This window comes from Lutra lutra, chromosome 10 (assembly GCF_902655055.1).
Source record: "Lutra lutra chromosome 10, mLutLut1.2, whole genome shotgun sequence".
Classification (NCBI taxonomy): Eukaryota; Metazoa; Chordata; class Mammalia; order Carnivora; family Mustelidae; genus Lutra; species Lutra lutra.
The window spans coordinates 107,116,004-107,132,085 of record NC_062287.1 but is presented as its reverse complement, the minus strand read 5'-3'; the positions used below and the strand labels follow the sequence as shown (position 1 = coordinate 107,132,085).

Genomic DNA, 16,082 nt, shown 5'->3' with positions numbered 1-16,082 from the left:
GCGGTGCAAGCCTGCAGGGGGGACAGAGGGCCCATCCTAGGGCCTCTAGCCCCTGGGCCTGGATTTCGAAGGATGGGAGGCCACAGGCAAGGCTATTTCTGCCTGGAAGAGTTGGGAGAAGGTTTAGGGCTCTGGGTCTGGCTCTTGGGTTTAGGGGGTTTGGAAGAAAATGCTGGGAGACCTTGGGGAAAGTTCGTGGGGGGCACTCAGAGCCAAGAATAAGACTCAGTCCAAATGTGTGGTCCTCCCCACTTTTGTGGCTAAAACCTTTGTCTTCCCAAGAGCTGTTCTCTTCTGATGCAGCCCTTTCGATGCAGGAGGGACGGTCCCCTCCCCCAGTTGGCCTGAGCTGCAGAGGTAGGGGGAGACCCATGCCTTTTCCCAGAGAGAGGAGAAGGGGGCGACGTGAACCTCTGCCCACATTTTCCACAGGGTCCAGGCCTTTGGCCCCTGGCCACTCCCTTCCTGGCCCCTGGAGATCTTTACCTTGATAATCCCACTCTGGCCTGACTTTTTGTCCCGAGGGCCACCCTCTCATTACCACAGCACTGGGATGGTTTCCAGGTATCCAAGGACTCTTCCTTCCCCGCCCTTTTGGCTAGAGACCTGGGATGCAGGGTCCCGGGAGAGGGAGGGCCTGGCTGGTCATGTCAAGGAAGCCTGGGGCTTCGGCTTCACTGTGGACCTGGGGCTGCCAGCCTCAGTTCGGGGAGGGCTTTCCGTGGCTGGTGTCTTCCCAGGACTAGGGTGCTGGTCCACTTGGCCAGACTCTTTCCCACCTAAGGTTTAGGAGGTCCTGGGTCAGGGCTGATGAGGGTTTTCCAAGGGGCCGAGGTAACGGTGGAAAAAAGTCCCAGTCCATCTTGCCTTGAGTCTTGGAGCTAGGACTTCTGTTTTCCTCCATTTTCAAAATTCAGCTTCTGGCTCATCTCAGGGAGGGCTGGGCCAGAGAAAGGGGGTCCATAGAGTAATTCTGACCTCTCAGAGAGCCAGACCTCCTGCCCACAGGCCTTGGCTGTCCCAGAGTGTGGGCCCCAGTCTCCTAGCTCTGCTTGTGGAAGGATCCAAGCTCAAGCCCTCTGCTCCAGCTTTTCCCATCCTCCGATCTGCTTCTGCTCTAACGTTGTCCTCCTGGGCCTCGCTTTCCTTGTAGAGTCCAGGAGCACAGCGATCAGTGTGGAGGTTGTTGGGGAGGTGGGCATCTGGGAGGACTGGGGCTGGACAGAAGCCTTTGCAAAGCCCACTTTGGTGGGAGAGTCCTTCTAGGCCCAGGCCCCACACGCCCCCCTCCACCTTCTGTGCCAGGCTCACAGGGGTGAGGTCGTGGGGTGGAGGTGGGGTGGGGTTGGAGGTCGCCCCTGTCCACTTAATCCCGCGCTAACAGGACACTCTCTCTCTCTCCAGGTGGCTTTGATTTTTGTGTCGTGTTTTATTTTCTCTTCCATCCGAATCGTTTTTTCTCGTTGACTGTTTTTTTTTCTCTCCGCCTCCCGGAAGAAAAAAAAAAAGAAAAAAAGAAAAAGGAAAAAGCAGCCCTCCCAGCCTCATGCTTCTCCTCCTTTTCCTTTTTTTTTTCCGGCAAGAAGAAAAAAAGAAACCAAATTCTCTCCCCCCTTGCAGTGACTCCCTGCCCCGACCCTTCCTCTGGTTCTGCCTGTACCCCCTCACCCCCTCTGGTACCCCCTCTCTCACTCTCTTTCTGTCTCTCTCTGTGCCCCCCCTCGTGCCCTCCACCCTGTTTCCGGCATCGGGGCCCCTCTCCTCAGCTTCCGGGGCTGGGGGCTTTCCCCTCGATGCCTGTCACAAGTTAAAAAGGGTTTTTAAATTGTGGCAGCAAGAGCTTTTTTCTCCCCTCTCTCTGGCTGATTTTGATGACTCGTGTTTTCTTTGTTTCTTTCCCCTTTTCTTTCTTTTTTCTCCTTTTTTTTTTTTCTTCCTTTCTTTCTTTCTCCCCTTCCCCTTTCCAAGGTCCGGCTCACCTGACGTTAAACAGCGAAGGTATGGTTTGAAGTTCTGGTTTGGATTGGATTGGATTGGATTGTCCCCAACCTGCGACTGGATTTTCTGTTCCTCTCCCTGCCCCCCTCTCCCAGGCTCCACCTGTCCCACCACCTTCCTGCCTTTCCCGCCCTTCCCGCCCGCTGCCTCTGTCCTCTCCGTGTTCCGTGACTGGGGCGCTGGGGTGGGGGCGGGGCTGACCCCCGGCTGTGCTCTCCCCTCCCCCGCCCTCCCTGCCGCACTCCATCCGCCCTCATCTCACCTTGGTTTCTGACATCAAGAGATGTTAAAACTCCTGCCGCTGTCTCCAGTCACCCTTTTGCGTTTTCCTGGTACTGTATCTTCTTTTTCCCTCCTCATGATGGTGTTTTATTTCCTTCCACTCATTCTGATCATTCTTTCTTTTCTGTGGACCCAAGTACAAGGAGAAAAGCAGGGGCCTGAGGCAGAGGCTTCTAGGCAGCCTCGCCGCCCTCCCCCTGCTGCTGCATGGTGTCCCCTCTGTCCACAGTGGCTGCGAAGCCGGGAGAGGCAGGGGGCTGGAGGTGTGGGACCCCCTCTTGGCACAGCTGTCCTGCCATCTGCCCTCACCAGCATCTCTTGACCCTGTTTGACAGAGGAGGACAGTCAGGCACAGAGGGATGTGGCGATTTGTTAGTGATTAGATGGCCTTTAGTTGGTGGTAACATTGGGGCTGCTTCTCTATTTTTAGCCTCCCCTCCCTACCAAGTCCCTACCATCTTTAAAAGCCTGGGCTGTTGAGCAAACCTGACTCTGATCCCCACCCCCCCCCCACCCCCCTCAGCACTGAGCTCTCCAGGGTCTCCCGGTCCCTGATTCTTGAGCTCAGGTGTTCCAGGCCCTTAATCATTGCTCCCCATGCCCAGGGGGGTGCTCTGCCAGGGCTCCTCTCCCACAGAGGGGGGCTTTTTAGCCTGTAGGCAGGAGAGGCCTAGAGGACGAAGACTGGACTGTGGGGAGAGGCTCCGCTCTGGAATTTGGGATGGATTTAGGTCTGGGAAGGCAGGGGTCTGGGATTCTTGCAGGGATGCGAAATTTTGGCAAAAACGGTGGGACAAGGGGACATCCCGCGGGAGTAGTCGGGACCGGGGAGGTTCACTCACATCCTTCTTGCCTCATTGCCTGTTCTGGGTCTCTTGGTGTCCAGAGAGGGTGCACCTTGTCATAGATGAAGCCCAAAGGAACCAGTGCCCCGCTCCCCTGCCCCCCGCTCCTCTGTCCCCCTCCCCTGACAGGTCCACAACCCAGGTGGGATTCCAGCTTTGCTTGTGGGGATTTGGGGTTGAGATGGAATAAGGGCCCAGACACAGACTTTTAAACTCCATTCTCCAGCCCTCCCATGGGCTCTGGCAGTAGCTGTGGGGGTCCGAGAGCCAGGCGTTGAGTGCCCGAGTGCCTGGCAGGGTTGGGTGGGGAGCTCAAGCCAGCCTGGAACCCAGATGTGATAACATGTGTCTGTGGGGGCTTTGGAGAGGAGGCCTGGTGGTTTGATGGGCCGCGTGGGAGGAAGTGGGAAGTCAGCCCTGAGAAAGGCCTTCCCTACATATGTGATAAACTCTGGCCAGGCAGAGCCTCTCTTGGTGTGCCTAGCCCTGCAGAAGACCATGACAGCAACCATGGCCCTGGCCCTGGGAAGCCCCGTGATCTAATTGGCAAAGCAGGGGACAGAGGGGACATCAGGAACGCTCACCACTAAGTGAACCAGGTGTAGATGGAGAACCAGATTTGCCTTGAGGACAGGCCAAGAACATGAGAGGCCTTTGGTGCGTGAATCAGGACGGTCTGGGAGGAGGGCGCCTGTGTCAGGCTTTTGGAGGAGTGAGAAGCATGAACTCCCGCCTAGCAGAGAAGGTTCCAGAAGAAGCAGAGTGGGGAGGCGAGTGAGCAGGCATCTGGAAGTGGAGGCTTAGGGTCCCGAGGGCTGGCCTGTCTGCATGTTCTTGGGAAGAAGGAGCTTCTGAACCATCAGGGCCCCTTCTCCTGCAGTCTCCCCAGCCCTGGGCCAAGGGCAGAAGTTGGTGGCTGTGATTCTCATGGGCTCTGCGGGCCTGTTGGGTTTGTCATCTGGCCCTGAAGGTAGTGAGTCCCCAGAACAGCACCCCCTGCCCCACCTGTACCTCCAAGCAGGACCTTGACCCTGGAGAGGGCCTTCTATCACCTCAAGGATGGGGTGGGACTGGCTGGGTAGCCCCCTGTGCCTGATTCCCCAATTCTGCTTCTCCAGTAGGGTCCTTACTGTTCTCCGAGGGGGGGGCCGGGAGAGGAGGAGCCAGCGATGTGCACCAGCCAACGAAAGGTCAGTGACCCCACAGTCCCCAGAGAGCCCAGCCCCCTTGCAGGCTAACTGCACTTCTTGGGGGGACAGATGAGTCAGCAAAGGTGTATCCCTTTGTCCCCCCTCTGAGGTCCCCGGCGATGGCTGGGCCTGCGTCCCTGGGACCTGTCCTTGTGTGAAGGGCCACAAATCCCAGTTGTCCTAATGATCTTTTTCTAGAACACGATGTCTTTTGGTGACAGATGTTCAAGCCCATCCCTAGAAAGTATCTGGGAAGTAGGGTAAAGAAACAAGGCACCTCCCCCATCGAACCACCAAATTCTGGAAGCCTGCTAGATGCCAGCAGCCCAGGGGGATTCTGGTTAGGAGACGCGGCCTCTGTAGTATGTGTATATCCCCTAAATGAGCCTTCACTTCCCTTTGTGGATGGCCTCGCCACCCTGGGCTTAAAGATGCAAAAGGGGACGCTTGCCCGAGCCCCTGCAGCCGGCTCATGGCCTCTCAGTCCGTCTTGGGGCTGTCCAGGTTCTCAATGACTTTTTCTGCTCTGAGGCTGCCTCCCGTAAGAGATCCTCTTTCCTAAGGAATTTGGGGTGGGGGCAGTCTAGCAGCCCACAAGGAGCTCGCTGGGTGCCAAGCCCTGGGCCTATCAGGTCCCGATCCTGGATCTGTCTGTGCTCCTTTGTACGCGCCGTGAGCGCTGTTGGCTTGGCTTTCTGCCACCCCTGCCTTCTTCCCAACTATTCAGTATCTCTCTGATACTGAATCTTTTTGAAAAAGTGGCCGGGCCCTCCACCCCAGCGGTCTCCCCTGAACTCTGCAAACAAATCCACACGCTGCTCGGTGCCTCCATTTTATCTTCCTTGTTTCCCCTGTTAGCCTCCCCTTCTCCCCAGACTGAGCCCCAGCCCACCCACCCCCAGGGCAGGGGTGGGGTGTTGTTACCTGTACACCCCCAAGGCTTCACACAGCTCCTAGCATGAGCTCCGTGACTTTATTTGAAATGGGTAAACGGTCTCTGTTCTCCAGGGGCTCATTGACATTCTAACAAGTAACTACAAAAAAGTGTAGTCCAGGCAAAGTGTCTGAAAAGTGCAGACTTTGTCCAAGAGGAGTTAACGTATTCGTTCATCTAGAGAGAGAGGCACCATGCGTGCGCGCGCGTGCATACTCACACACACACAAAGTTACACATCAGTGCAAGCGTCATTTATTAGTGGAATAGGTCACAGTTTACGAAGCTTCATCCCAGCTGTTCTCCTTCTAGATGCCACAGCAGCCTGTGAGGCAGGCCGGTGGTCAGCCCCTTTGCCCAGAGGAGGAAGCTGGGGCTTAGAGATTGGCCTCTTGGTCAAGGTCACCAAGCTGGTGGGAGAGCCAGCATGAGTGCCCAGGTCTTCTTTTTCACATCACACTTCCTCTCGAGGGAGCAGTATAAGAGGTTACTAGGCACTAAGTGCCAAATGAGCAGAACAGACAGCTGTAGCGCTGGAGAGGAGGGAGGGGCGAAGGAGGGCTGGAGACCTTCCCAGAGGAGGGCCTCGAGCTGGGCCTGGAAGGGAGGCAGGTGCTCTGTCTCTCACGGCCCTTAGAACTCCAGGAGCCTAACGATGGGTCTCTAGCTGCCTTGTGTAGTGTAACTGGAGACACTTGTGGGGCTCCCCACTCCCTGACCATGGGAGGTGAACACAGATCAGCCCTGGTCCCTCTTCTGGAGCCAGGGTGGGGGTGGGACATCAGGAGCTGCCATTGTTTCTTCAAGGCCCCTGGGAGCTGTAGCCTCCCCCCACCCAGGGTCTGAGGGTGGTGGTGGGGAAGAGTACCCCCTGGCGCTTTGGGTCTGGCTCCTCCCAGGTCTGGTTTGCAGCCCCTTGAGCACCCTGGGCACCCTTACAGCCACAGAGACCCCCGTCAATCCCTTAGGTGCTGCTGGCCTCCTCCCCATTCCGGGTCTGCTCTGTCCTTCCTGCCAACCTTGGGCTCTCTGGTTCACATTCGCTCACCTCCTTTCTCCCTCTTTTCCAATTCTTTCCCACTCTCTCTGGTGGCTCCAAGCCTCTGTCCATCTCTGGGCTTAATCGGAGAACACGGAGACTCCTCCGACTCCATGGCTGGCTTTGCCTCTTCTCCTAGGAGATCCGAGGCAGAGCCCAGAGGAATCGAGGAATGGCCTTGTTTCTTCTTTTCGCCTTGGCAGCCGTGGTCCAGCCCCGGGCCCTCCTCTCCGTTCTCTTTTGTTCTGCCCCCATCACTTCTTCACGTGATGGCTTTCTTCTTTCTTTCTGTTTGCTGTCCCTTTAATGATAGTTCCTTTGACTGCAGTGAAAGTGAGGGAATGGGAGGGGAGGGCTTCTGGGAAGGACTGGTGCGTGTGGCAAACCCAAGGTCAAACACATCCCCTTCTCCAGTCCTTGAGCCCCCTGGCTCTGCCCAGACTTGGGCAGCAGGCCTGGTTGCTATGGAAACACCCAGGCCCTGAGAAAGCCTTGGCTTCCATTCCCTAAAGGCCCCTGTCCCCCTTTCCTTGCTGGTCCCATTCTGTCCCCCTCACCTGTCCCCCCCTCGGCTTGCAGCTCGTCTTTAACCAGGCTGCTTTGCTCTGTCACCTCTTGCTGCGTCCTCGCTCTGAGCTGGCTCCATGTCCCTTCTGCCCCCTGTGGCCATCTCTCCCCCTCTCTGTGGTTCCCCTCTGCGTCGCCCTTCTTCCCCATGTCCCCTTCCCGTCTCTGCCTGGCTCTCCTTCATTTCCTGGCCCTTCTCGCTGGAGCCCGGAGGTAGGCAGAGCGGGGTTCCGACTGTCCCCGTGTTGCTCCTGCCCCCACCAGCTCCGCGGCCCCGTGGCCTCAGGAAACCGGGCCTTGCCAGCTGCAGCGAGCGCAGTGCCAGGCTCTGGGGCAGCAGCTGGTGCCTTGGCATCCGGAGGCAGTGAGGACGGAGTCTCCGGGCACCGCGCCCGGAGGGAGAGAAGCGGGGCTGTTGTGTGCCGGGGAGGGGCGTCGGCGGAAAGCGCACCCGGGTCACGGCCGCTCCCACACGTGGTGCTGCTACTGTGGCCGGGCTCACAGGGGCGCAGGTGTCCTCCGAGGGCTGTTCGTGCGCCTGGCATTGTGCCCTGCTCCTTCCTGGGCCTGGCGGCCTGGGTTGAGGACCCTGCACTCCATGAGGGCCTGAGGCCGGCCATCCCCACCCCAACCCATACTGAGAGGTGAGCCAGACGAGCGCTGCAGTGCCCAGTGTTGGCAGAAGCGAGTCCCTGTCTTCGTCTGGGTCCTCTGCTTTGCCCTGACTCCACCTCCCCTCCTCTTCCTCCTCCACAAGCTCTAGCTTGTGGCGGTGCGGGGCTGGGACCCTCAACATCTCTCCACATGGCTGTCGTCCTGTCACTTGTCACCCACTTACAGATGCTACAAATCCCTAAGGTCTCCCAAGTGTTATTTTGCTTCTGCTCGAAAAGTGCCTTTGGAGGGAGCCCTGCGCCGGGTGCTTACACACGCACACATGCAAATGCACGCACATGTGCCCAAGACCCAGAACCATCTGCTGGCACTCAGGAGTCCTACCCCTGCCCTCTGGGGCCCCTCATAGGCTCTCGGCCTAGGGCCCATCTGCACTGTCCTCTCAGGTTGGAGTGGCCAGGGGCTGGCCTGGTGGCCGGCCTGTGGTCACCTGTGTAAGCCCCACCTGGTGGCCCTCAGCGCCCTTGTGCCTATCGCCATCACCTGCATTGTCCTCCCGTGTGTCTTCCCTCCGTCTTACCCCACCCCACCGTTCCCCAGCCTCCTCTTCTGCTCCCTGCTGCCCACCAGGCCTGCTGGGCCAATCCCCACCACGTGAGGCTCGAAACTGCCCCGGGCCCTGAGAACGACCATCAGCAGAGAAGAGGCAGGGGCGGGAGGAGGCGGGCTGCCATCAGGAGACCCTCAGCACCCCAGTCTTAGGGGAGACGCTCCAGCATCCCTTGTTCAGGGAAGTGGCTGAAGGAGGACTGGCTGGGGATGGGGATGGGTGCGGGGAGAGTGCAAACGTCTGCTTTGCCCAGGCTTGTGGCAGCTAAATTGTCAGCTGTCCGTGTGCGCCGCTTAGCAGCCTCCCGCTTTGGCCATGGACACAGGCGAAGGCGACTTCTGACAGTCAAAACGTCCGTGTCCAGAGGGAGGGTGGACGGGCGGGGGGTGGGGACGGAAGAGGGCCTGACACTTGCAGAGGGAGCTGCCGGGCTCCCTCTGGTGCCCAGGACCTGTGCCCCTGGCTGCTGGAGGGGCCGCGGCAGGTCCCGCTCAGCCTCTCCCGTTTCCCCACGCCGCGGCATCCAGGCAAGGAGGAGTTCGTGGCGACCTTCAAAGGCAACGAGTTCTTCTGCTACGACCTGTCGCACAACCCGATCCAGAGCAGCACCGACGAGATCACGCTGGCCTTCCGCACCCTGCAGCGCAACGGGCTGATGCTGCACACCGGCAAGTCGGCCGACTACGTCAACCTGTCCCTCAAGTCTGGGGCTGTCTGGCTGGTCATCAACCTGGGCTCAGGAGCCTTCGAGGCCCTCGTAGAACCCGTCAACGGCAAGTTCAACGACAACGCCTGGCACGACGTCCGGGTCACCCGAAACCTGCGCCAGGTAGGGGGAGCGCGAAGGAGGCGGGGGTGGGGGGTGGCAGCTGTGCTGGGGTGGACCGGAGTGCAACGCTGGGGGGGCGGCCTGCGTGGAGGGGCATGGAGGGGGGTTGGGGTGGGGTGGTAAGGCATCAAGGCCCCGCCCAAGAGGTGTGGTTCGGGAGAAGTTCCAGGCTTCGGGTGCGAGGGCAGCGGAGCGCGGGGGCCGGGGGCAGGTTGCAAGCCCAGGAAGGGGAGCGTTGAGGAGGCGGCAGAGCTGCCTGGGGTGGGGCCCGAGGGAAGGGGAGGGGCCTGGCTCTCACTGGTGTCCGATGCTAGGCTTTCAAGGGCCCCCAGGGTTAAAAAGTCGGGTGACCTGGCAGGAGAACAATTTCAGGGAGGGCGTAGAGCCTGGGTGGGTGGACCCTGGGAGCCCGTGGAAAGGTTCTGGCCTGGTAGCTGTGGGTTCCCTGACAGGGCAGAAGGGCACCGATGTCAGTGTGGGGACAGAGTGTGGCCTGCCCACTGGCGGGGCCTTTCCAGGGCAAGGCAGGGATGGGGTCTGGGCAGGGTAAAGGTGCGGCAGGTGTGAGGGAGAGCAGGACTGCTGGGCGTGCTTGGCCTCGCCTCTCCTCCAGGGCTGCACACTTACTTCCCCTTGTCCCTCCCGGGAGGGCCCAGCAGCCCATGGTGGCCTTTCCGTGGTCCCCAGGCCCCTTGCAGGAGCCCAGAGGAGACCCCACAGGAAGGACGAGATTCTTCTCTGCAGCTGCTCCCAGATGGTCCGCTGGCAGGGGCAGCAGCTCTAGAGTCCTCCAGGTGGCCTCTGTGCCGCTGACTTCTAAGGCCCAGGGCGGCCACGGTGGGTCAGGCCATCTCTCTGGCCGGGCTTCTGCTTGACCCCCACTCCCCTCATCCTCCGTTTGCTTCCGGCCCTGGCAACTTCTTGCCTTAAGCAGCCTCCCAGCCAGACCCCTCTTCCTCTGCCAGTGCAGCCACCGTGCCTCCAGCGACACCCGTCTATACCTCCTGACTCCTCTCTCCGTGCACTTGGGCAGGGGCCGGGGGCCCAGGCTTCTGCTGGTCCTCTTCTCTCAGACCCACGGCTTTCTCTCGCAGTGAGTGGCGGGGAAGCTCTTCCAGCTGTTTCCAGCAGGCTGAGGGCCACCAGGGACATGGACGTCTCTGTCCCAGGAGGTGCTTCACCGCTGCTGGGTTAAGCCTCCTCTTGCTAGGTATCGTCTCTGTCCTTCCTAGTTCCAACCTCGAGGCCACGCGCCTTCCGCCGCCTCTCCTGATGGTCCTCCCCATGCTCCTTCTCCCCGCTGTCTCCCGGACAGGATCCTCCATGGGCATGGGAATCCCGGCTGACCTCGTGCTCTTCCTGCCTGTTCTTCGCCACCGCTGTGGGATGACCGCATGGGGGCTCCTCCTTTGGCATCTTCCCCCTTGCTGGGAGGTCTCTGTGACTAATCCTGGGGCTCTTTCTCCAGCCTGCTGCTCCCCATGGCTGCAGGGCTCCTACCCACGTGCCTCTTCTCCATGCTCCCCGTGCTCTGAGGGGTACCAAGCTTGGGGGGACCCTCCTCAGGGCAGTGCCTTGTTGCATGTCACCTTGTTCTCTGACCCCGTTGGAGGGCGGTCTTATGTTGTCACTATTGTCTGAGCACACCTGAGTGTGTCCTGTGCATTTGTCCTACTCGTAGGTGCCATATGTGTGGCACCTGCTGGGGGGAAGGGGCGTTGCTTTGGTGCTTCTCGATGACTCTCCCTTTGAGGGACCAGGATTGTCACCTGGTACTGACCTCTGGGAACATGCTGCAAGCCCAGGGTCCCTATCCACATGTCGCTGGTCAACAAACACATCATGCATCCACGGTGGGTGCAGAGGGGAAAAAGGCAGTCCGTGCCCTGCCAGCCCTCCGGCTCCTGGGGACACAGGATGAATCTGTTGAAAGTGACAGAGCAAAGCTATGCCCATGCCAGGGAGCAGCAGGGACCTTAAAAGTTCTGGAAACTCGGAGTTACTGAGAGGAGGCTGGGGGAGGTGGGGGAGGCCTGGCCCCAGCAGCACCGAGTAGAGACAGTGACCCATGGTGGCCTCTTCTTGGGGCTCCCAGAGTTGGGGGTTCAAGCTGCTAACTGCTGGAAATCACTTCCCCTGGCTTTTTCTCTTTCTTTTCTTCTTCTTCTTCTTTTTTTTTTTTTAAGATTTATTTATTTTTTTTGAGAGTAAGAGAGCAAGCCTGGGTGGGAGGAGGGGCAGAGAGAGAGGGGGAGAGAGAATCTCAAGCAGATTCCTGGCTGAGCACGGAGCCCAACATGGGGCTTGATCTCAGGATCCTGAGATCATGACCTGAACTGAAATCAAGACTCGGACGCTTAACTGACTGAGGCCCCCAGGTGCCCCTTCCCCTGGTCTCTTTTATGACGAGTCTGAGCAGAGTCCGGTCGTGGTGACCCGAGCCCAGGCCTTCAGGGCCAAAGAAGGTGTCTGGTAAAGATTTGGATTGAGGTGGTCTTTAGGAAGGGTTTCAGGAAGGATCCACATGCTTACATTCGAGGTGCAGTCCCGTTTCGGTCATTGTGACGGTTCCCAAGTAGGTCAGCCTCGGGCTTGTGCTCTGGACTCACTGTCCCCACTGTCCCCACTCAAGACCCAGCCTATGGCCAAGTCCATCCTTACCAGGCCCTCCGAGTCCCTGCCTGTCTTCTCAGGGCTTTTCAGCCAAGATCCTGGGTCCTGTGAGGCTCTCAACCAAGGACAGTGTGTCCCCTCAGGCCCCCTGGGGAGACACTGTGGATGAGACACTGTGTTCCAGCCCGTCATCATGTTCCTTACGCATGGTCAATATCTGTGTTAATTTCTTTTCTCTATGGGGGGGGGGGGTCTGCTCCTTGAGGGCTTAAAACCAGCAGCTAAAGTGCGTTTGTAGTTGTTTTCCAAGCAGTTTTCCTGGTTTGTCAGGTGCTCTACTGAGGCCAATTTTGGACACGAGGCCCCAGCAGATCTATTTCACATGCCCGGGGAACAACTCCTCTTCCCTTGCACAGTCAGAGGAAAGAGGACTTCTCCCTACACACCTTCAGAATTGTCTCGGGACCGTGTCCCTTCTTCTTACAGTGTTTCTCAGAAGGCACTGGCAATCTCTTTTCTGTTTTGTATCTCGCCTAATTCTCACGAACCATCCTGTGCCGTGGGACATACTCCCGTTTTATCAATGAGTAAATCGAGATTCCGCAGGTTAGAGAACTTGCCCACTTATCCCCTCAGGAAGGGATCGGATTGGAAGTCTGACCTCAAAGCTGCACCCATTTCCCTGCCTCCCTGGGAGAGCCCTGGTTGGTGTCCCTTGGAGCGAAATAAAAAGGCCCCCAGAACTCCTAATTTGTCTCGTGGATCTTCCATTCTTAGATGTTCTCGAGTCTTGTCTCTGCCCCAAGCTGCTCTAGCGTTAGAGCTACAGCCAGAGTTCAAGGTGGAGAGGGGGCTAAGTTGCCCCTGGATATAATGGCTGAGCCCCCGCCCCATGACTTGATGCCTTCCTCCTTCTTCACGCGCTGTCATTCTTGTGCTCTTGGACTCCAGGAGCCCTCTCTGTTCCTAGAGTGGGGAAGAACCTTTACCACTCATGTGCTAGTGGGAAGCCTTAGTATTCTGCATCCTGGCATTCTGGAAGGCACGGGCTGCTGTAGACCCCTCCTTGTGCTGTGTCCCGGGCCTCCAGGAATGGTTTCCAGTGCCCGCTGGGTTTCGGGCTCCGGACCCACCCCTGCTTCAACTACTCCAAACTTGCTGTTTTTCAGAGGAAGCCGGGATGTCCTGACATTAGCGGCAGGCCCTGGCTTTGAACTCACCTCCCTTTCTTCTCAACCCTGTTTCTGAATTTGCCGTTCTACTTGTTAAAAATTCAAGTTGTCTCAGAAAGTTGAAAATTGTTTTTTTTTTCCTTATTTTAGTCTCCACAACCAGTTCTAGTTCAAAAAGAGTGATAGTAGTTGGGTTTTTACCTCTGATCCCCACCCCACCCCTATGCCCTTTTTTCTCCTGTGTTGCTCAACCAGGCAGGGATATCAACAACTCTTATGTTTTGGGTGCCCTTGATTTCGCTGCCCTGAAACTAATTGTCCCTTGTCTGGACTGGTTGGTCTCTTCACTTTGCCACGGTCCCACCAGCTGACAGGACTAATCCTCGGACCCTGGGTTAGCCCCTCGCACTGGTCCCTGCACCTGCAGTTTGACCCCTGCCTTCCTGTTTTGTCAAGTGCTTCGGTATCACTAGGAATTGACACCCGTTGTCTGGGACATCTCCTGGTTGCTCAGAGTTGAATTCTGTTATTTTTCATTATACGAGGCCCTTATTAATTGTCTTTCTGAATTAGTCCTGGGCTCGCTGGTGATAATAATGCTGTAATGATCTGTCCCTAGAATACTTCTTCTTGAAATCACCCTCTCGGGTGTGCCTTTAGTCTTTAATGGACATCCAGCCAGAATGTCCCGCCATCTCTGATCCCCTCAGCGAAGCCACCTTTGTCCCTTTGATTTCTCCTCCACAAACACAAGGGTTATTTGGAAGGTGGTGGTTGCCTCTGCCTTTGGCCTTGAGAAGAGAAAATAAACAAGAGCCACATGGGGGCGGGACCTCTAGAGACTGGGTTAGAAGATGCTGGTTTATGGCTTAGGGAGGAGTAAGGGGTTTTAGAGGTGAATGGGCCTCCGTGTTCCTTTTTATGGTGCGGTGTGTGGGGGATATGGATTTCTGGTGCTGGCTGTGGGGAGTGGAGGCTTGGGGGTCTGTGGCGTGCATGGAAGGAGGCTGGGCTGCTGGGAAAGGCTTCCCAATTCCAGGGCTTGCAGGGGTGGCGGCGGAGGGGGGTGCGTTTCATTCCAGGATGGATAAGCTGCCCAGAGGAGCATAAGAGAATGAGGGTCGGGTGTTTGAAGAAACTGGGGAAGTTTTGGGGGAAAATGGGCTCTGGAAAGTCAAAATTAGGGAGGAAGGAGGGATCAGCCATGAGTGAGAGAGTGGGAGGAGAGGGAAGGGGTTTGGATGAGATATGTGGTGAACGTGAGCCCTCGGCCAGCCCTTGGAGGGCAAGGTTTCCTTTTCCCTGTTCAGGTGGCGACTCTCTCTCTCTTCTTTTCTCAAGGAAGGGAAACAATAAAAGAGGAGTTGCCCCTCCCTTCCATGACTCCCTGGATTGATTTGCCTCTCCTCCATGCACAGGAAAAGCAGACCCCAATATCCCTTCCCATGCTCCTTGGGGAACCTCTTCCCTTCACCTCTAAATGAAATTGCCTCTCATTCTAGCCAGTCCCGTGACTCTCTGGGAGCATTGGCCACCCTTCTCCCAGCCTGACAGCCAGCTGGGCCACCACCAGCCAGTTAACCCATTAACTTGATATGGTCACTGGTCAGCCAGGAGGCCGGTTCTCTAGAAGGCCATCTGGTTGACCAGTTAGCCAACAACTCATTGTCCATTCCCCGAGTCAATAGCCCATCCCTTTCTCACATCCCTTGTCTCCCCCCTTCCTTCCCCCCAACTCCCTAACATTTCAGCTGAAAGGACTTACTAATACTGCATAAATGGGTCTGCTTCTTAACCCCCTGCCTTCCCTCTCTCACCCTCTGTTGGAAAACCCCGTTGCCAATTCTGTGTGTGTTACTAACACGCTTATAACCCAGGGGACCAAGGGATGGGCAGGGACAGGTGGGATGAGGTATGAGTGAAAAACCGAACTAACCTTTCTGTCTCATTGCGGAATGTCGGCCATCTTTAAGTCTTTGCTTTCCTGGTCCAGTTCTTTTGTTGTTTTCTTCTCTACTAACCAAGGTCTTTAACTGTTCCCCTTCTCTGCAGCTGGCTCTTCCGGGAGGGGTGTGGGGGGCAGAGGAATCCAGGGGAGGGGGGTGGGAGGGGGGACTGGGAGAAGAAGGGATTTAATTTTTTGTGTTTTATTTCTCCCTCCCATTATAATTTAATTTTCTTTAAACGAAATGCTTCAGCTGAGCCTACGGTGGGAGGGTCTGAACAACCAACCAAATACATATGGATATATATATTTTTCCTCCTTCCTTGAGTTTCACAGTTGGTCATTTTATTTTTCTTTTCTTTTCGTTCTGTTCTTTTGTTGTTGTCTTTGTTGTTGTTGTTGTTATTTTTTTTTGACCCCCCCACCCCTCCCCCATATCTCCGGTGAAGCACGCAGGGATTGGACACGCTATGGTAAACAAACTGCATTATCTGGTAGATATCACTCTAATTGTCTTACCGTTTGGTTTGCCGTGGGTTTTTTTAGCTGTTCGATTCTCCCTCTTTTGTTTCCTTTCCCCGTTTGGTTTTGGTTGTTTTGCTCTTCTGATCGTTTTTTTGGCGTCCTGGACAATCTTCAGATTTTGCTTCTCTCTCTTTTAGTTTTTCCTCTTTCCCTTTTCTTTCTTTTTTTGGCCCAAACTCAAATCCAAAAGACAAGTGGAAACCAAGGAATTTGGCCTGTCCCTGCCTTAACCCTGACTCCTGAATTCAGATTCCTGGCCAGAGAGACCTGGGGGGCAGGCCCCATGTTCATCGGCTCTGGTTAGACCAGCCCCGATGCCAGGCTGCTGATTTCTATTGCTTTATTTTGTTCCTTTTCCCCCACACCCCTGCGCTCCTTCGTTTTTTTCTCTTTGATTTAGTTTCTTTCTTGGTCTCCTGAAAATCCATGGAAAACACCATCCCATGACATGCTATGCTCTGCTCACTGTCAGCTCCCGGACAGACCCCTCCAGTTGGGACCCGGGGGGGCTGGGGCTGAGCCTCCTGTGGCAGCCAGCTGGGTAGGTTCCTAAGTCGGGGGTGGTGGGGATGGCCCCGGGAGATGCGGAGCGGCCTGGGACCAGCTCATTCTAGTTTGGGCGCAGTCCCATGCTGGCTGCCAGTGAAGAGGTGACATCCCCTCCCTCACGCCTCAGCCTTGAGGGTTCCTGGTTCCGTGCCCCCCACATTTGCATGGCATGAATGGTCTTTTCCCCCCAGGAGGGATAGTGGCCAGTTCCCCCACCGCTCTGCTGTTCTGACTAACACTCTGTTTCACACTGTCTTCCTTCCCCCCCATCTCCCCCGACCTCAGTCCCCTGCCTGTCCCGCATGGCCTCGGCCGGAGTGGGGGGGTGGTTGCCTTCCCTGGTGAGGGGATGAGAGGAGGAGGAGCAGC

At 56.9% G+C, this 16,082-nt stretch overlaps 1 protein-coding gene across 25 annotated transcripts in view; it reads left to right on the top strand.

Annotated features, from left to right (window-relative positions):
• The window catches only part of NRXN2 (neurexin 2), a 106,192-nt gene that overhangs the window by 24,291 nt on the left and 65,819 nt on the right, over positions 1 to 16,082 (top strand). For 9 of the 25 annotated variants that reach the window (XM_047691637.1, XM_047691630.1, XM_047691625.1 and 6 more), the window contains 4 exons: positions 1,969 to 1,998; positions 4,244 to 4,315; positions 8,608 to 8,909; positions 15,089 to 15,112. In XM_047691637.1, coding sequence (XP_047547593.1) covers positions 1,969 to 1,998; positions 4,244 to 4,315; positions 8,608 to 8,909; positions 15,089 to 15,112 — 428 coding nt within the window. The remainder of the gene's footprint in view (positions 1 to 1,968; positions 1,999 to 4,243; positions 4,316 to 8,607; positions 8,910 to 15,088; positions 15,113 to 16,082) is intronic. The other 16 variants (XM_047691627.1, XM_047691615.1, XM_047691621.1 and 13 more) reach the window with 7 other exon arrangements.